The following is a 19,919-nucleotide window of genomic DNA, read 5'->3' as shown; positions in this document are numbered from 1 at the left end:
GGTGAATTCTCGACTACAATGCACTGGCTCCTACACATTTCGCAGTTGCACCCGACCTCTCCACCTTGTGACCCTCTCGGAGTCGGTAAACAAGTCAAAGTACAATCCTTGTATGTAGAGCCTAAGTGTTGTCCCGAGTCGTGAGGAATAATCATGTACAATCACAACCATGAACTTTTCCTCTCGATGAATAAGAACCACTTAGAAAGTCCGAGGGTGGGTTGTTTGGTACAATCATCGTATGATCGCACATCTCTATGCCCTTACCATGAAACATGATACACAATATCACAGATGTTAGTCTCAAACTCAAGCTGTCTTTATCTTTATTTTAGGCGGCTGAATCGACTAGGAACGAATTTAGAATATACAATGTTTATAAATGAGTTTCAATATCGAATAACGATTCATTTGTATTAAAGCATAATCAAGTACTTTATTTATGTTGATTGCATGTGTATACAGATAAAGTAAAATGAAACCCCGAAAAGTTAAATTGTATTAAAATAAAGATTGTTTATTATATTTGATTCAATAAATTCTCTAGCCAACTGTTGGCTTACATGATATTTACTCTAACAGTTTACACCCTTTAGTCTTTTTTTTTGTCTCCGTTGGGTAGTGCAATATCTACACCCCTAGTTATTTGCGTGCATAAACTATTTCTAAAAAGACCAAAATCTTCATAGGAAATATCTGTAAAAAAAATATGTTACTAAATAATGGATAATCAAGTACATCATAAGTCGGATACCATATATTCCTTCTATAATTTGATTATTTTGGTATAATATTAGTCTGACTTTTTTTTAATACTAGTGTGTATTTAACTAAGTTATAGTATATATTAAAAAAAACTAAGTTATAGTATGTGAAGTAATATATTTAATTAAAAAATAAAATTTTTCGTGGGTGGCAGATCCCGGCGCATGTATAAATCTGGATCGGGTATTACAAACCTGAATTTTAAAATTAACCCGACTTATCAGGTATCGGATACCCATCCCTGCCCACTTGAATGAATTTTGGGCTTTAGTTAGGCCCAAGAAGTTTTCATAGGAAGAGCACGAGAGTCACGTGACTCATATCTCCTCCGGACGTCGGAGAGAAATCCATCTCATCTCATCTCCTTACATTCAAAGAGATTAACGGTCCAGATTCTCCGTTGTAATTATCGGCTAACGATCCCAAAAACTCACAAAAGAAATAACATTTTTAAAAAAATAAAAATAAAAATAAATTGTATATTCTATCTGTGTGGAATGAAATTACATAAAGTTGAATGACAGTTTACATTACATCCATTTTTTTTTTTCAAGCATAGCAACTGAGAAAATCTCATCTTGTGGTTTGCGCAGCAGATTTTTCTGCAGCAATTTCTCTGTGCATATTCTCTTCTTCTGTGCATTTTTCTTACGTTTTTTGGTTTGGGTTGACGGAGGGTACTCCATTATCATCTGCTACAGATCTTGAGGTGTGTTTGGTTTTTCTTCTTGTTTCTACTGAATTTTATATATTATGTGAGTGCGAGGATCTGAACTGGTTGCTTGGTATTTTACTGATGCTACAGATAATGGATAAGTTGCAGTGGGGGAATAGAAAGAGACTAAGGTGTGTAAAAGTGAAAGATCCGGATTTAAATGGGAAAACAGATGGAAGCGGCGGCGGCGGCGGCGGCGGCGGTGTTATGAAGAAGAAAATAACTTCAAGGGTTGTTGAAAACAACCACCATAATAATAATATCAACAACGGCAGTAAAGATGGGCTTGGTCTACCTCCAGTTCCATCTCCTCATCGTCCGAACAGGTAACAGAAGATTGAGAATTTCAAGGAAAGATCTCATCTTTCTTGGTTTTTTGAGTTTCCCACTTCCATACTGACTAGATTTGCTTTTTCTTCTTTCTTTTTTTCTTCTCTTTTCAATTATGTTTTTGGTGGTACTACAATTGGAAGAAAGGATCCTTCTGGGTTTTTTTTTAAAAAATATATATTTCTTTTTATTCCAAGTTTTTTGTTTGAAGAGGGTGCTTCTGGATTTCTTCGTTTTTCCTTCCTTTTTTTTTTTTCAATTGACGTGGCTCTGGAGTCTTAAGTTTTCGATTTGGTTTCTTTATCTTAAACTGAGCAGGGTTTTGTCTATCTTTAATCAGAAAGATTAAATAGGAGTTGAGCATCTGGTACAAGAAAATTTGTACGACGGGTGAAACTCGAACATTCTTGTGGAGGTTTTGGTAGCGGTTGTTGGATCCAAGTATATGCTATTAATTCGCATTATTGTGGTTGGTTAATGCTTACATATCCATTCAGATTCTCATCTACCTAAATTGTTTTCTACAACAAAACAGAGAATGGATTGTGTGTAAGAAAGAGATGTATGCAAATAGATGAGTTTTTCAAACTGGTAATGGGCGCATGATATTCACTACAGGGAATTGGGGATGAGTAGATCTGGTGCAAATGATAACCGTAAAGCATCAGCATCTTCATCTCCTGAGAAGGAAGACAGATATTACACGACGAGGGGATCCAGTGGTGGATTCGAAGATGGCAACAAGTTGCTATTTGCAAATCCTGCCAAGGAGGAAAATAAAAAAATGGTTTGGCCAAAGTTGCTAATTTCTTTATCTAATAAAGAAAAAGAGGAAGATTTTATGTTGATGAAAGGATGTAAACCACCCCAAAGGCCAAAGAAAAGAGCCAAGTTGGTTCAAAGAACCATATTGGTGAGTTAATTCGGTTTGACGAAAAAGTTGTGTAAATCTAAATGATGCATTGAGAGATATAATGACATTGTTTTATTTATTTGTAGTTGGTGAGTCCCGGTGCGTGGCTATCAGACTTGTGCCAAGAAAGGTATGAAGTGAGGGAGAAGAAGACCTCTAAGAAGGTACTCAAGATTTTTCTTTCGGCCTTCACTCTTCTGTTTGTTTTTACTTCAGATGCCTGATTCCGATCGCGGAGTTTTGATGTCATTTCTTATTTTTATTTTTTGGCAGAAACCAAGAGGATTGAAGGCTATGGGAACCATGGAAAGTGATTCGGAATGATCGACTTTGCTGCGAGAAATTTAGTGGCAGAGAATTATTTTTTCAACCTTATACATGCAGAGAGGATTTCAATTTGAGATGTTGCCCGCACTTTGATTTGAATTCTTGAAGTGGTATTCTTTAGCACAGCTTATTCTGAGTTCTGCCTGATATATCGTAGTGACATTTTGCTAACACGCAGATCACGAGTTATTTGTACCACTTCACAGATAATTTCAATGGGGCTTCCTCTTCATTTTTATACTGTATCTTATCCTAGGGATTTAGAAGACTGAGTCTGGGTTATAAATTATTATTCTTGCTTGGAGAAACACAGTAAAGAATATATGTTATTGTTCCCATGTATTCAGAAGTAGACAGTGAAGGGCAAGTTGTCCCCTACCTGACCATTTTTATGAACTATTCTGCTGGACATCACTTTTATTATAATACAAGGGTGCAACTCATTTGCTATAATTTAGTAGCTCATACAAAAAATTGGATGTAAACAAATGTAAAAAAGTCTTGAATTCGTCCTGTTTCCCTTCTACTAAATCATGAAGATTGACGCTAGTATCAAATAGATTAAAGAAGAGGTTGGATTACGGTTAAAAAAAATTAAATGTTTTTACAAAGAGCTTCGGTCACCTATCTAGAGCTTCAAAATTGTAGCTGATGGATGATTCAGCCACCCACGTTTGGTATTTTTTGTAAACCTATAAATAACTAACAGGAACAAGTGTTACCCTACTCTCCATGCTGCTCATTTACAATTATAATGCTACTACCTCCTATACTTTGCCTTTGTATGCACAATTTTACCCTTGGTGGTGAAGGCAGGTCAGATTAGATCGCCTAAAATAACCACGAACTGATGCCGCTGTTCACAGATCCCAACAGATGATAGCAATTCCACAACAAAATAATGTGATTGCATGTAGCTTGGCCGAAAGATCGAGGGTTCATTTGCCTGGTGTCAATTTTCAGTACTGGAATAACAGAAAGGATAATGACAAACCATGAAACTAGTATGATTAGTTCAACTTGAGAAAATTCTTACCATGAAACTCTGCTGCCCATTTTTGCTCGTGTCTGATTGGGGATGCATATGAATGGCCACGACATAGCCAAGCAAGGCAGACTCCTTCTGCAGATACTGAACCCAATGGACTGCAAGCTACAAGGCTTCGAGTGCTACCGAGGATTTAGTAAATACAGATAAAACAAAGGGTGCCTCTTCTCCAGGGTGTATTGTTGTGGGTACTATCGTGTACCCCTTTGGATCAGGATCCAGGACCATTTCACATGATATTTCCCGAGAATTAACATAATCAGTTCCTCCAACTGATTCATGCATATAAATATTGTAGGCAGCACGGCGGCCTCGTGTCTTAAGAATCCTCATGCCAATATAGAACATCATGGAATCATGGCTCGATTGGTAATTCCTGAAACCTGCTGTTGTTCTCGAGAAACTCACCCCCTAGCAATTTGGGTCAAGGCCATGTTAGTATGGCATTAAACAAATGGAATGAAAGATCTCAATGTCTAAAGTCCAAGTACTGTACATAGGAGGCTGCACCTGAGTCAAGGTAATGAAAACGTGTATAGGCAACGATACATCAGGTCCAGTTGCCCTCAACCGGAATTGTGGATTTTGATGCCACGTATCATAGTCTTGGCAGCCTCCAGCGCTGTAGCCACGCCACTGACTGTGGAGTGAATAAGTCATCTCAGATGGGTAGACGCGGCATACATATATTGACCTGAAATGAATTTGAAAATCTTGCCACGACATCCAAAATATACCATCTTGTGCCTGTTTCAAATTCACATCATCAGATGTAGCAAAATGAAATACATAAAAAGTTTTTGAATGTCAAGTTCATGCAAGTAAAGATAGCATAGGATCCTATTTTCAGAGGATGACATCCTTTGTAAAACCGCACAATAATTAAAGACCAATTAAAGAGAGCAGAAATTCAATAACCTGCTGTACATGCTTAAGCTTGTGCTTCATCCTATCAGTCCATTCAGGGGATGCATCAGACCAAGGGCCATTCCACTCAACCTCGTTTGCCCAAGGATTTCTGATCTGAACAAGTTTGTGGCCGTCCACTTCGCGTACCTGAACAATTAGGATACACAAGAAGTGATTTTAGTGTTCAAAGTTATGAGACATCACAGATACACTGTGGATCAACATACTTGCAATATTGAGTATGCATGTCCTTGCACGATTCCACAAGAAGAAACATGCACATCTGACCCTGAAGGGCTACCAGCACCAAGCAGAAATCCCTCTTGTTTAAAGCGCAAAAGTTGAGACCACAGTCTTCCACTTGCAAGATCAATCTGTGATTGAGAACATCTCATATCGATCTCCTCCCCAGCACCTCCAGTAAGGTCTACTAGAGCATCTTGGACAAGACCACCTTCTAACGCTTCATATGAACCATGGAGCTTAGCATATGCCTTTTCCAGTACAGAGACCCACAACTCATTCACCTTCCGGCTGGTTGCAAATGCTGGTTTGCCTGGTGATTCGCAAGGAATCCAGTCATCTACAACAACAGGAACCCATTCCCCCTGACATTAAGTAAAGTAAGCGTTATTTCCAAAATAAATCAGACAAACACAGTGACAATTTACCCTGGCCTTCAGTTAAAAAACAACAAAAAAACCCAAGAACTAGCAGAGTCTCAGTATCATTACTACTATGAACAATTGGCATAGCTTCCAATTCTGCAGCAGAACAAGCAGCAAAAGCACTGAAATGAAACTCCACATATGAAAACATAAAAAAATGTATCAAGAGAGGTCCTTTACTGCTTATATATAATTTAAAACACCTTTAAGTGTGGCTCCCAAATTCTTACGAGCAAAAATTAAACAATTTCAGGTTTCTAGCAAAAGAAAGATAACAATTTAACAAAACAAACGTGACTAAGAAACTAAACCACCTGAATACAAAAACGAACTGTATATATTCCTTCTTCATTGTAGTCTGGAGTGATAATGACTTCTGATATGCGTTTAACCTCAGCCAGAACAGCAACAGCACTCAAAAACCAACAATCGCCCAATCGACCCTATTCAAGGTAGATTTCAAGAAAAAAATTAAGAACTAAACAAGAATGAGATGGCACAGAGGCAATGCCCCCTCAACCTGTAAGAGGACCATACACATTAACATACACGACGGGGGAAATGGAAATAGGGGAGGAAGGGAGAACATGCAAGTGAAAGACCTGACAAACATCAGAAGGATTTGCTGTTCCCGAAAATAATCGTGGAATAGAATCCAGATGCTTCTCTTTGACTATTTCAGTAGGTCTCATCCATTGAGACACAACCTACGAGAAAGATCCAGCAATGTTAAGAAGCAAAGACAGTAGAGCGGAATAGCAGTGACAGGTTTAAATAAGCATCCGTTACAGGAAAAATCTAACTATTTAATTAAACTCGAGGTCCCTGTACTAACTTTAATTTGGTGAAATATCTTAGTAAAAATTACAATTATACTATTATTATATGACTTTATTAATGATTCCCCCCCTGAAATAGTCTTTCTTTTAAAATTTTCAATGTCTTCTTTATCTATATTTTAAACTTCAATCCTATCATAATCTATATTTTTAAATGTTTAGATAGTCTCTCTCTCTTAATAAAAAATATAAAAAAATCATTAATTTGAAAATACCAAAATTTATCATCTTAAATAAATATTTCTAAGTGTATAAGCACGTAATGCATGCAAAGAACACTAGCTGATGGAATAAGTTACCTGCAACTTCAACGGGGGATTTCCTGGATCCACAAACAATGATCGATCATTTGGGGGAAACTCTTGATCAGTAAACTGTGATTCTCCTCTTGCCAAGAGAGCTTCTTTAACAGCCAATTCGACAGAGTGCATACGTAGATTGATTTCCTCCTGAGTCTCTATCCTGGGTTTCCTCAACCTTCTGGCAAAAGAATCAACATCTACAACAATCCCTTCCCGATCCACCCTCCTCTTCCTCCCACTTGAATATTGCCCATCCCAGTCTACCTCATCTCTATCATAGAGATCAACCTCAGCAGGATCACTCTCCCAGTCCTCAACCTAATATAAAATGGCACGAAAGACCAATCAGAAAACAGGTTAAAAGCACCAAGGTGTATTACAAACTCATATGGAGTTCAAATCAAGTAAAAATTGTAAAAACAGAGAAGCAAACTTAAGCACAAACCCTAGGAGGCGAATCTGCCCACTGGCAGTTATCGTCTAGGTAATCAGTAAAGTTGTAATCTCCAGAACCCATGGCAGTTGGCAGAGCAGCAATCTCATCTTCATTCAAGCACCTTCCCCAAAGGAAAACATCCATCAAATGCATCTTGGATTCAGTTCCCTCGCTGTCAGACCTCCCAAATGCATCCATATCTATGGGTGGTCTAACACCAATCCAAACATCTGTTCCTTGTTCCCACACACCATTACCGATGTGGAGTGGCAGCCCAGTCTGATATCCATCATAACCACCATCAATGAAGCAAGTTGCCTCACCTAAATCAGCATCGATTGTCATTGTGACAATATGCCACCTGCAAGAGAGTGAATCTAAGACAACGCATGAAGACACATGAAACCCATTGAAGTGCTGACACTCGATGAGTCTATTGATGGTGGCAAGAAAATAGGTCATTACCTTCCATCTGCAATACTGGACGAACTTATACTCCATTCCTTGGAAACAAATGTCTGTCTATCACCTTTTGTAATCAAGCGAAGGCCAACTTGTCCAGCTTCAATTCCTTGTTCAGAACCAGCCACAAGAATTTCCCAACATATATTGCTCTGAAATTCAGTGCCCAACAGACAAACTGGCCCAGACTCAGGCTGAACCATCACCGCAATTGAGAAGCTAACTTTCTGGCTCTGACATAAACTAAGATCGATCTGACCATAGTGCCTGCCACTTGTTGTGGGCTCATCATCAAGCACACATACAGCTCCAGCAAGTCCAGTCTGCAATAAAAAATTAGACAAAGGAACACTGTCATCAGCAATTTATTCCTTCACTGCAAAGCTTCAAACCTAGTCAAATTGCCTAGATCAACCCAACCAATCAATCCAGACTCATGCCTCACTCCCCGTCCACCCAAAAAAATATAACAGAAAGATAATCATGCGTAGTCAAATATGACTGCAACAATAACTTACCTGATAGGCAAAATGCTAAAATCTCAAACATACAGAGTTTGGCATGCCAGTTACTGAAGCAAAGTAAATTATAACATAATAGTCACCTGAAGTGCACGTTGAGATAACTGAGTTGATCGTATCCTACGAGCAATGTTTGAGACCCGCTCTCGCGCAAAGGAATCATCAAGCACTGAATCACCACCTACAGCACGAACGGCAGCTGCCATGGCCACTGCTTCTCTACTGCCAGCATTTGGAATGCTTGATATGAGAGAAGCTTCTATCTCCTTCCATTTGCGTTCCTCTTTCTCAAGAAGAGCCTTTCTCCTTTCTTTACCTCTTCCTTCCTCTTCGCGCCTCTGCATCAAAACTTCCTCCTCTATCTCCTTCTCTCTTAAATAACTACAGGAACCAATAAAGAAAAATAAGGATGGCCAGGAAAAAGTAATGAAAGCCCACAGGATTTATACATAGGAACTTTTCAACCTCTCCTGTATAATCTCAAATTGTCTACGGTCTTCAGGCATCCACTCCTTAATTTTTTTAGCACTTAAATCCGAAAATCCTATGCTATCCAGAAACAGTCTCAGGCGAACCTCATCCTGGTAAGTACAAAAACAAAGAATAAAATCATCAGCAGACAAAACAAGAATATTCACCCATGGACAGCAGAATATAGCCATGATTACCTGCACCCTTTCTGCCTTGGCAGTCAAACCAAGCAGAAGAAGCAGATAACCACCAAACTTATCCCACATATAAACCCACTCAGTATCAATAGCTTCTTCAAGAGCGAGAATTCTAGCATGGGCACACATTTCTCTCCTGTGATCGAGGTCACTGGTGGCTTCATGACGTAAAATGTTGCAACATCTCAGTCTGGAGAAGAATGACCCTATAGCCAGTTCTTCATTTCTCAAACGATCTCTTAATTTCATGACATCAGCCCTGGGAAGCACGAAGTTTCCTGCCCTATCCCGTGCAATAGTAGGGTCTCCAACCAAAAGTGCAGCTGAACTAGCTGACCTCTGAGGAGCGGAGTAAGTTCCAGATAATGCATTTCTAGTCTGCAAGGAATAACTGAATTTAAAATCCAAGCAAGACTGCAGTCATTCAGAGTTCAGACAACCAAAAGTTCCAGATTTCAGCATGATTAGCAGAACAGCAACTTTTGGAATGGAATGGCCTTTAAGAAATCAAAATCACCTTCCATTGACAAAATCACCTCTTTGCTTTTATTTTCATAAGTTTTTAGTACTTGCTTCACCCACGTGTGGCACTGAATACTAATTTCAAGAGATATAACCACAACATCAAGAAATTCAAAAGCTACAGACACGTGTATCGACTTGTATACGACACCATGGACAAAAGAGATAGTAATTCTTGGAAGTTTGAAGAGATGGCAAGGAATCATCACAGGTATACGCATGCACGCAATCACACACACATTCAATGTAAAATACATCACAATTCAATCAATTATGCAAACACTAAACATAAAACATATAATTAGTTAATCACACTCAAATTAGAATACATGCAAACAACAAAGTACATAATCGTCCAAGGCTTCAAGCTTCCGGCATTCGAACTTGTAAAGGTTTTTTCGAACCTCAAAAGCCTTTGAAATACAAAAGTAAGCCTCATTATATCTAGAAACAACTTGGACAGGTTCCTGAGCATGTTAATGTGCCAGGTCCCACATTTCAATTTTGTGTTTTGCTTCATTAAGCACACCATATACAGAGTGGAATCCATGTACTTTTTAGCATGAATCTGAAAATGCTCGACCTTTTTACCCACATTTTAAATTGTTCTTATTGAGAAGACATATTTAAGATATGACAAACTTCTCTTCAGAGAATTGAGAATAGCAAATTTTACTTTCACTCATTTCTTCTTTTAAATTAAACAAGAACGCACCTTGGTGGCAGATCTCGCAATTGCCTGGATTAGAGTTTCCTTATTAAGGAAGTGAACCGCATCCTCCAACATCTACAAAATTATACAATAGAGCGAGTTGTGACTACTCCAGAGTTATAAATGCTAAATTGTGTAGATAAGTGCCAGGTAGACTGCAAAACCTCAAGTGTTAAGCATGATCTTGAGACAGCAAAGCCAAAAGCCACAACAAGTGTAATTGCTGATACAGCAGCACCCGCAAAAGGTGGGTAAATTTTCAAGCTGGCAACAACACCCCAACCTTCAGTAGCCAGTGCAATCCCGTAAAGCACAAGAAAAGCAGCACTGGAAACAGAAGAAAGATTGAACACAAATAAAATGTTATGCAGAAACTAGCTGAGTCATTCATATTAAAAAAATACCTAAGAAGTTACATATGATGGAAGAAAGAAACTAATATGATGTTAACGAAGGGATGTCACAAACCTGACATTTTTTCCACAATCTGCATGAGCATCATAAACATATACAGGTAACACTCTAGGAGAATAAACAACAACAGGAGGTGAAAGAAGAACCTGCAATTTAGCACAGTGATAAATGTAGATACACCAAAAATCAAGTTGAATACAATTGTCCCAAAGACTAGCTAAATTAAAGTGGCATATTGCTGTTGAACTGTTTTACGGCAAGATGTTACTCACAGTCAATGCCCTTCCAGCCAAAAGGAAAAGAAATGAGAAGTAACCAACGGACGCCCCAACAAAAGCCTTATCTGGGGAAAAAAATTAGAATGTTATTTAATACAAAAGAATTCTTTGAAGATACATATTTATGAAATTCAATAAAGTAGATGAGACAAGTAAACAATGCAGCTTATTCTATCAGTGGTTTCCACATAGGATTTTTTAAAAAGCTTTCACCTTGAAACCAGCCAACAAGGAATGCCGCCAAAGCCAAAAGAAATGCAAGAAAACACACGCATAACATTTGAAACCGTGTCAAGTAAAAGTTGTTTGAAGCCCAGTAATGAATAACACCGATGGCCAGAACCAAAAGGAGCACCACTAAAAGGAATGATACACCAATCTGTAGGCAATAGAGCAAAACATCATGTAAGGTGCAGCTGAAATGAAATTTAATTTAGCATACAAACTCAGTGAAAATGCTTGCTCACCGTCCATGGATGAATCGTAACAATAATTGCTGAAATGGCAGAAAGCAACAAAACAAGACCGATCATAATAAATATATAAGCACCACGAGAAAGTTTCCAGTTGTCATCTTTCCTGCAATAATATATTGAGGATGTTACGCCTTTGAATCACTCTTATACATACCGTTAACTGAAATCAATTCTGAAGGGGAAAAAAATCAAGGAAGACAGTACATCTGCTTCACATACCATTTGAGCAAACCGGAACATAGTGATAATATCGCAGGCATGCAAGTTAATGGAAGCAAAGCAGCGAGAAAGTCAGCCTTTGTTGGAACCTGGTCATTTCTTGAATTCACAACTTTCACATATGATGCACCACAAAACGACACAAGGATAGCTACAAAAAACAAGATTTTAGTATTGTAAAGCTATATAATGCCCATAAACGGAATCAAGTAAAAAGACGATGCTTCAGAGATTTGGGCACAAGATCTAAACAGTAAATCATACTTCACCTGCAAACAATCCAATGCAACAAGCAGATGACAGGGAAAATCGGTAAGTCGAAAACCACGACACAATCGGCAGCACACCAGTCACTATTAAGGCGATTATCGAAGCCATTGCCCAGCCAATATACACCGATGATGTATACGGGGAAGAAACATGATTCTGGTATCCAGTCCACCCCTTGTAGCTTAAATCATCTAAAGGCTTAGCAGATATGATTCCACCAAGAGCCAGTACAGATCCAGCAAACAAGGACATGCAAATGAAAAGAACGATTCTCTGCCATTAAATTACAGTAATGTCGTTAATACCAAATGAAAGAAAGTAGAAAGGAAGTCATTAATTCCGCAACCATAAAAAACAAAAATATGCACATATCGTTAACAATAATCAATTACACAACTGAAATCTTGTGCCAGAAAGCACCCATGGCCAAATAATGCAAAAACAAGCAACATAACACAAAAAGTTCACAACCTCCGGGTGGTTTCTACAAAATGCTAAAATGATTTATCTTTAATAACAGTGTCGTGAAATAAACATATGGAGGATTTTTTCCTTTCAGGAAAAACAAGTAAAGCAGTAGAATTTAATCGTGTTGCAACAAATCTCCAGAAGCCAGCTCGAGTTTTGACAAATTACAAGAAAAGTAAAATGTTATACCTCCATCTTCCCAATAATTGCACGATTCTGTATGTTGTCTTCACTACCACCTCCCGAAGCCCAAAACTGGTGACCATTGCGTATCCATATGGGAATGCCAACAGAAAGGCATGCCACCATAAGAGGAACCGTCAAAGATAATCCCAGAAGAACTGACGACTTGCTGCAAAAGATTGACAATCAGGATTGCATTCAAGTCAGCAACTAAAAAAACAAACACGTGGAATCAAAAGGTCATACCTCAAGAAGGAGAGCAGCAATCCTACTGAGGTGCTCACCAGCCAAGCCACAAAGCCATACTGCATAAGATGAAAGATAACAGAAAATACGTAAACATAAAGGCTAGCAGAGATCCTGATAGGTGGTGAGGAATTACATAACATGAAATTATGCTTGAGCATTAGAACATTTGAAATTCTAATAATAAAAAAAATGCAACACCTAAAAGTGGAATGTTTGCAGGAACAACAAGGAAATATATGAGGTGCTATTGACAAACAGATTGTATATAAACAACACATCCTGATGTTATTTACAGTTAGAACTTAGATTAACATTATCCTTTCAAAGCTTCATTCCACACAAGCCAAAAAGATAATTTGACAACCAAGAACATATACTCAACAATTTGTGGATTGAACTATTTAAGAGCAATTCTTAAGCAACATATGTAGAAAGGAGATGGGGGCCTATGATATGGTACTCAAACACCGTTTGGTGCACGGAATGAGGCATTAATTGATTATATACATCTTTGTACCACGAAAACATCTAACATTTGACTCAAGTTCTACAAACATAAAGTCATAAATTATTTCGTTATCCATATTATCATCCCTATAACACACATCATTCATCATCCAATCACATGAACCAAACAGTGCCTTATACAACCCTATCCAAATAAGTTGAGAATGTTTAAATTAATGCTGCAAACAATGGTCCATCGAATTAGACAATATCAAGCCATGAAAAGAAAAGAAAACTTTAACAACATAATCACCATTACCTTCCGAGGTTTTGAAGTCATGGACAATTCTTCATATTGCAGTGACCTAAGGAAAGCCATAATTGACCAGACAACAGGAGACAACAAGAGCACGGCAATGCCAAATTCAAACTGTAACAGAAGCATGTGAAGCTTGTAAATGAGAAAGTGGAGAATAAGCACATGCAAGTTTCTTAATGGCATTGTCATAAATACTTTAGGGCATACTTGGCATAGCCATGCCGGTTACCTGTTGATGTGTAGCATTTATCAATTTTATGGTGTTCGGGCGGTAAATAGCTACCATGGTTGTTTCCATGCTAAAGACAAAACTAAAGAGAAGCCATGCCCGTTCTGGGGTACCAGCTATGTAGTGCAGAACTAGTCTACAAAGCTGGAGCCACTTCTCCAATCCATGGAGCCTAAGTTCTTCTGAGAATGAAATTTGATTAGGTGCAATATTGTCAACAATGTTTGAGTCAAGCACAGTCGTGTTATTATTGTCAAGGTGATCTCTATCCGCATCCAAACTACTTCTTTGCAGTAATGCAAGTATCATCGGATCCAATCCATTCTCCTTCAGCATCACAGCGAAATTAGGGTCTAGACCTTTATCTTGTAATAAACTGGTAAGTTCAAGCTCTCCATGTGCTGCTCTTCTTTTCAAAATAGAAGTAATTCTCGGATCATTCAGCTTCTCTTGGAATGCAAGGGCTAAATTCAAATCTAACGCCTGATTAAGAGAATTAGATGCACTGGACTCACATCCCTGGCTTTCAAGGCCACTACTAGAACAAACTACCAAAGAGCTATTCTGATCAACATTTTTATCAATAGATGATGGCCCAACTTCAGTTTCTTGAAATACAGAACGACAAGAACTACTACGTATAGCAAAACTCGGCCTCCCACTATCCATGCTGTTTTCACTATGAATTCCATCAACATTATTCCAACAATTAATATCTCCAGTACAAGTTGTTGCATTATTACCAAGTTGGCCTGCTTCTGCACTACTATTACGTTTTACACTCGAACCACAGCCTTCCGATGAGCTGGATGAACAGTTTTGCTCTTTTCTTCGGAATCCTTCCCTAAGACGAGTTACGGTGCTCTCTAACGCATCTCTTCTCGCAGCTGACAGATTAGTAACTGATAGATGACGAGAAACCGCAGCACCTAGCAGCACAGATGCCACAACAGCATAACTAATACAGTGTCCAAGATACCTGTAATAAGATTGAGGTGGAAGTCATGATTAACTAGGTCAAGTAAATTGAAAGTTTCAATATCTAGTCACAAGGATGGAACAAACCAATAATGAACTCCAAAACATATCAAGAAGACACGAGATGCCCCAGCGACAAAAAGTGCAACAACACGACTTTTGAGAAGCTTGAACCCATACAGGCATGTTCCCACATTCCAATCTACCATAGAAAGAAAATTAGGATGATATAATCTGTCAAGAGAACAACAAAACTCCATAATTTAGAAATGAAAATAACAAACTCTATTGTTTCCAATGGATATACCAAGAATAATAACTGCTGCTGATGTAATTGCTCCAAGCCAATGTGATTCTTTGGATGTCAGGCCATACAAGATAGAATATACAAGCAGAACTACAAGAGAACCAAAATAGAGAAGCCCAAGGTGCAAAACCCTGTAGAAAATCAAATGAGAAAAAACAAACAATTGAAAACATAAAAGATTAACAATAAACATAAAACGAAATGGGTGTATAAACAAGATGATGGAATTCAATTGATATAAAGTTGAACCATACATAAAAGTAACCAACAAGCAGTTGCACGAGTAAATGTTTTTATAGCAAAGGCATAATGAAATAGAGTGTCTGAAGAAAAATCCAACGAGATATAGAACTTGCCTTCTAGACTGCCGAGGATATAATTCATTAGGATTTGGCGGTTCGTGTAAGCAAGCAACGGGGCCCACTTCAATACAATCTGAATAAGCAAACTTATATGCTCTTCTGACATATTCATCGATGTCTAAACCATTTCCTGAATAAGTCATGCAAGAGGATTGCCAAAAACACAAATATCAAATTAAAAGACAATACCGAATGAGAAGCAGTTTTGATGCCCATAACCAAAATGATGACTTACCATTGAAAACCATTCTGCAAATGAAAAGCATGTTGATTGCAAGGGCGATTGCAGACACACCAAAGAAAAAGCCTGAAGATGAATACTGGTCAGATGCTTTTGCACCTGCCGTAACATACACGGCACAAAGCTCATATGCACAAAGCAATCCAACAGCCAGAAGCAGAAGAGCAGCAACAGCCCCTGTTCAAGTTTTTCATGCAGGTTATTCATTTTTGGTTGAATATAAGTATAAAACCCATACGCGTCATGCAGAGGTCAGTTCCATGTGTATTAAGGGCATTGGAGAGGATGGTTGAGCAAAATCAGAGTAATCCTTTATAGCAAATCCATAAATGACAGAAATTTTAACCGAGTCAAAGCTTAAAGGGGAGGACAGAGGGTCACAAACTAAAAGAACCATGTTTAGTACAGATGCAATGGGTAAAGATGAAACATTTAGACCAATAGAACACATAGACTAATCGCAGCCAGACGAACAACAGGGCTTGCGGGCTTGCGGAAAGAGCAACAGAAGCGGAGGATGCCTAAACTTCTTCCTGATTCAATTATACACAGTCCCTCCATCTGTTAAGACTCATATTAAAGGGGTTTTCATATCAATTAGCTGCTAAAAATGGACTCGATGAAATTGTGTAAAATTTCATGGGTCCTCCAAAGGACAAATTAAAATTCTTACCCAGAAACTTTGTTTTCATGTCAAAAAGTTCCAAAACAATGAACCAAAAATAAGAGATACATACTTGAGCTTTGCCATTGGGTTCTCCACCATAGCATTACAGAATAGAATGCCAAAAGTAGAGCAACTCCAGCCATTATAACAGCAAGACCAATTAAGTCTCGCCCTAATATCACTATCAACCAGCAACCCCATACAATCACCACAACTACAGGTGAAATGACAATTATCCAAGCACCAAAGGAAAAAAGTCCACATAATACTCCCAGCTGCGGTCCTTGAACAAAATCTGGCCATTTTCGAGCAAAGATCCAACTGAAACACAACGACGAAGAAGATTCAGTTAAAGTTCTACATGCACCCAACGAGGTATGCCTTATCATCAAGTGGAATGATGGTAAACCAAGGATCTGATTTTTTGTGCACAAAGTAAATACCGGAAGAAAATATAAATAAGAATTTTTTTTTCCATCCTTAAAAGGCTTTTCTACATCAATTTGGGAAAAAACACATATATAATCAAGCATATAAAATGATACAAAGTAGTCAAGAAAAGTGAAACGAAAGGAAAACTAAATAATCACAAAACAAATCAAGGTAGACTATCATAGGTACCATTATCAAACAGTACAGTGTCTTCAGAAACCCTATCTCATATGTAGAACCCAATTGTTGATTTTTCTGTTTATGCTAATAATTACGTGAACAAATCCCAAAACACTACATTTAGCAACTAAAACAGCACTTAACATTCTTATCCCATAAGATTTTTTCAGTCAAGCAGTGTGAAGGTCAACACCAGAATAAGAAAACTGAAGAAGAAAAGGAAAACCTGAATATTAGTGTAGAAAAATAACTTACACATTATTTCAAATGAATAATTTTGAGGGGAAACAGGAAGCAAAATCAGAAATATATGGTGAACGAAAAATTATTCGTATCTCAATAAAACATCAGGTGCTTCTTTTGCACTTACCCTGTAAAACCAAAAATAAATAAAAAGGAGCCACGGAAAAGGCACAACAATTGACATATCCATTCTCCTAAGATCCTAGAAACTGTAAGAGCGTTTTCACTTTACAACAGTTATGAGACGAACTAAAATACAACAAAATATTGCACACCAGTTCAACTCCATTGACTCGCCAAGAGACATACTTGAACAATTAGTTACTAAAAGACAACTAGAACAGAATATTCCACGGAATTTCAAACCAGTTCAATTCCAATGGCTTGCCAAGCGACATACTTGACCAATTAGACAACTAGAATGTTTGGTTTTCGAAGTTATATTTCTCATTATCTATGATAAAATGGCAGGAACGTGACAATTAGATATACATGCCAAACATTTCAAAAACAGGCACCATAAATGGCAAGCAGTAACTATGAGGTGGATTCGGAATCCAGTGTTATAGATACTATTGTATTACTTCTGCTTGCTATAAATAGATTGGTCAATCTTAAAAAATAATGGTTCGAGGAAAGTCTAGTGAGATTTATTGAAGCATTACCCTCATGCAGATATCAAGAGAAAGAAGCGCCTTACAAGAATTTCAAATCCGAAAATGTTTTTCATAAGAACCTTCCTTATTTGAATAGACCAACTGCTTTATTTAATAAGAAACAAATTTGAATAATCGCTGTTCAAACAAATCCTAGATTCACAACCCACATTTAGAAACTAGGCAACATGGCATACTCTTGCATTTCTGAATCGAGTTTAAACTGGAGAAATCCTCCAGTCTAATGAATATTTTCAGATAAACAGTTACTGATCTGAAGAAAAAAGTAACTCGTTTTGAAAAATGATTCACCAAGCCCAATTTTACCAGCTTTATTTCAACCAATTCAACTATTGTAAAATGGGCATTTCAAAATCTAAATGAGACAAAAAACCATTTTCAATATACACAAGGATAACCATAATCTATCATTCTGTGTAATCATCCACTGACACTGATGGAGCTCTCTATCATAATAATCGACCAGATTAGTAAAATACAATTGTTTTTTGGTACCGGAGCAAGCTTTAGTTATCCAAAAACAGAAAAGGTAATAGGTATAAAAAGGAGCTAAAACCATGTTACCTATAGATGCGCCAAGGTCTCCAATTCACCAACCAGAGTATAACAAAAGAAGCTGCACCTAGAACAGAAAAGAGAGTCCCTGAAATTGCACATGCCAGGATAAACGCATGCTCATCTTCCATTTCTTTCACCTATAGTCGCCGCAAAACACCAATCACATACTAACAATTAAAAAAACTTGTGCGAAACATAACGGTCTAAGAACCGAAAAAAACCAGAAAATTGCAGAAACCCTCAACTTGGAGGAGCGCCGAAGCAGATTTTTCCAGAAAAATATACACCTTACCTATATCAGTGAAATCGGGGCATTTCCCCGAAACTTCAGCTCGGAAAGCTAGAATCTTCCAGCATAATGCACAGCCCCACCATAATCAACTGCCAGAAAGTTAAGGTTTTGCCCTAATTTAGTAGCATCAGCACATCCCAAAAATGAGTGAGATTTTATGTTTGATTGGGAGCGGCTAAGGTAAAGAGAGTCAACAATTCTTGCATTTGAAAAAGAAAATACACACTTTTTGACAAAAATTGAGAGAGATTGGAGGGCTTTAGGTTTTGTGAGAGAGAGAGAGAGAGAGAGAGAGAGAGCAAAGGGGTGCGGTTTTTCTGTTCTTTTTTTAAAAATAAAATAAAAATAATAAACACGAACTTTGTTTATATGTGGAGGTTGTGGTTGTAAATATAAAAGTAACAGCTGGGAATTTTGTCCGAGTGGGGATTTAAGGTGATGGAGCGTAGCTGACACGCACCAATGGGATCTCTTGTCACGTTGTAGGGTGTCGTTTTGTGTATGTGAAATATGCTGCTCACCTTCCTTTGTAATCATAATTATTATAGAGAAACATTCTTCATAATTAAAGTACTAACTGATTACATTTTTTTTTTTTGTCGAAAGCTCATAATATTATTGTAAATAATCGTCAATTACAAGCTTAAACAACCAGAAAAAAAATTCATCATTCATCCAAACAAAAAATGAAAGGGAGGAACAAAGGAAAACGAGCAATATGATGTGGTACTTTATTAGCTGATCTGCGTTCATGAATAATCTCAGAAACCATAGGTGCTTTCATGTTTTCTATTATTTCTGCCGTGCAGAATCCAATATAGCCAAGATACTCCTGTTTGTCGGTGACTACGTGCATCGGCAAAAGAGAATCTGATGCAACTTGACCATCTTGAAAACATTTCTCATAAAGAGTTCAATGTCTTCTAGGATTGCCAGGAGTTTACCATGAGCTACAAAAATCGGTTGATTAATTTGTTTCCTGAATGCCAAAATTAGCCAGCCTTGAGTGTCTCGAACTACTCCACCAACGCTATATTGATTCCGATCCTCATTCACGGCTGCATCTACATTAAGTTTGAGAGTGGATGACCTTGGTGGCTTCCTCGCTCAAATGGGCAGGCAATTTTCTCCATCATTCATACCTTTTGAAATTCAGATAGCATTCAAGAGCTCCATGAGATATTTTCGATCATCGGTTTACTCTTATCTCCATGAAGAAATTTTTATTTTCTCTCCAAAATGCCCATGTATGTAATGCTAGATATTAGAACTCATCTTTGGGCATTTGGTCTT

The 19,919-nt window shown here is 37.8% G+C and overlaps 2 protein-coding genes across 2 annotated transcripts; one reads left to right on the top strand and one right to left on the bottom strand.

Annotated features, from left to right (window-relative positions):
- The first annotated feature begins 1,270 nt into the window (after window positions 1-1,270).
- On the top strand, window positions 1,271-3,392 carry LOC140803069 (uncharacterized). Its single transcript, XM_073158763.1, has 5 exons — window positions 1,271-1,474; window positions 1,571-1,806; window positions 2,429-2,723; window positions 2,810-2,887; window positions 2,997-3,392. The coding sequence occupies exons 2-5, from the start codon at window positions 1,574-1,576 to the stop codon at window positions 3,045-3,047; spliced, it is 657 nt and encodes a 218-aa protein (XP_073014864.1). The 5' UTR covers window positions 1,271-1,474; window positions 1,571-1,573; the 3' UTR covers window positions 3,048-3,392.
- A 215-nt stretch (window positions 3,393-3,607) lies between these two features.
- On the bottom strand, window positions 3,608-18,939 carry LOC140803068 (calpain-type cysteine protease DEK1). The gene is made up of 32 exons (XM_073158762.1): window positions 18,627-18,939; window positions 18,341-18,472; window positions 16,315-16,565; window positions 15,572-15,754; window positions 15,331-15,466; window positions 14,975-15,105; window positions 14,755-14,869; window positions 13,690-14,668; window positions 13,461-13,571; window positions 12,692-12,750; window positions 12,452-12,614; window positions 11,794-12,067; window positions 11,525-11,675; window positions 11,297-11,408; window positions 11,043-11,208; window positions 10,824-10,894; window positions 10,606-10,697; window positions 10,302-10,464; window positions 10,141-10,212; window positions 8,904-9,281; window positions 8,701-8,816; window positions 8,319-8,616; window positions 7,718-8,037; window positions 7,262-7,613; window positions 6,814-7,134; window positions 6,278-6,382; window positions 5,990-6,118; window positions 5,235-5,615; window positions 5,017-5,154; window positions 4,609-4,845; window positions 4,087-4,509; window positions 3,608-4,015 (listed from the first exon to the last, which is right to left on the bottom strand). Exons 2-31 carry the CDS (start codon window positions 18,460-18,462, stop codon window positions 4,204-4,206), a joined length of 6,432 nt encoding a protein of 2,143 aa, XP_073014863.1. The 5' UTR covers window positions 18,463-18,472; window positions 18,627-18,939; the 3' UTR covers window positions 3,608-4,015; window positions 4,087-4,203.
- Between the last annotated feature and the right edge of the window lie 980 nt (window positions 18,940-19,919).

Source organism: Primulina eburnea, chromosome 10 (genome assembly GCF_022965805.1).
Source record: "Primulina eburnea isolate SZY01 chromosome 10, ASM2296580v1, whole genome shotgun sequence".
NCBI classification, from domain to species: domain Eukaryota; kingdom Viridiplantae; phylum Streptophyta; class Magnoliopsida; order Lamiales; family Gesneriaceae; genus Primulina; species Primulina eburnea.
This window is presented reverse-complemented; position numbering and strand designations above follow the sequence as displayed.

Excerpts from the sequence above, each read along its gene's own strand:
- LOC140803069 (XM_073158763.1), top strand. The coding sequence starts at position 1,574 with ATGGATAAGTTGCAGTGGGGGAATAGAAAGAGACTAAGGTGTGTAAAA. Across the intron at positions 2,724-2,809 it reads TGGTTCAAAGAACCATATTG|TTGGTGAGTCCCGGTGCGTG; the intron begins GTGAGTTAATTC and ends ATTTATTTGTAG. Across the intron at positions 2,888-2,996 it reads AGAAGAAGACCTCTAAGAAG|AAACCAAGAGGATTGAAGGC; the intron begins GTACTCAAGATT and ends ATTTTTTGGCAG.
- LOC140803068 (XM_073158762.1), bottom strand. The coding sequence starts at position 18,462 with ATGGAAGATGAGCATGCGTTTATCCTGGCATGTGCAATTTCAGGGACT. Across the intron at positions 13,572-13,689 it reads TAAATGCTACACATCAACAG|TTTGAATTTGGCATTGCCGT; the intron begins GTAACCGGCATG and ends CTTCTGTTACAG. Across the intron at positions 5,155-5,234 it reads ATGCATACTCAATATTGCAA|GTACGCGAAGTGGACGGCCA; the intron begins GTATGTTGATCC and ends CTAATTGTTCAG.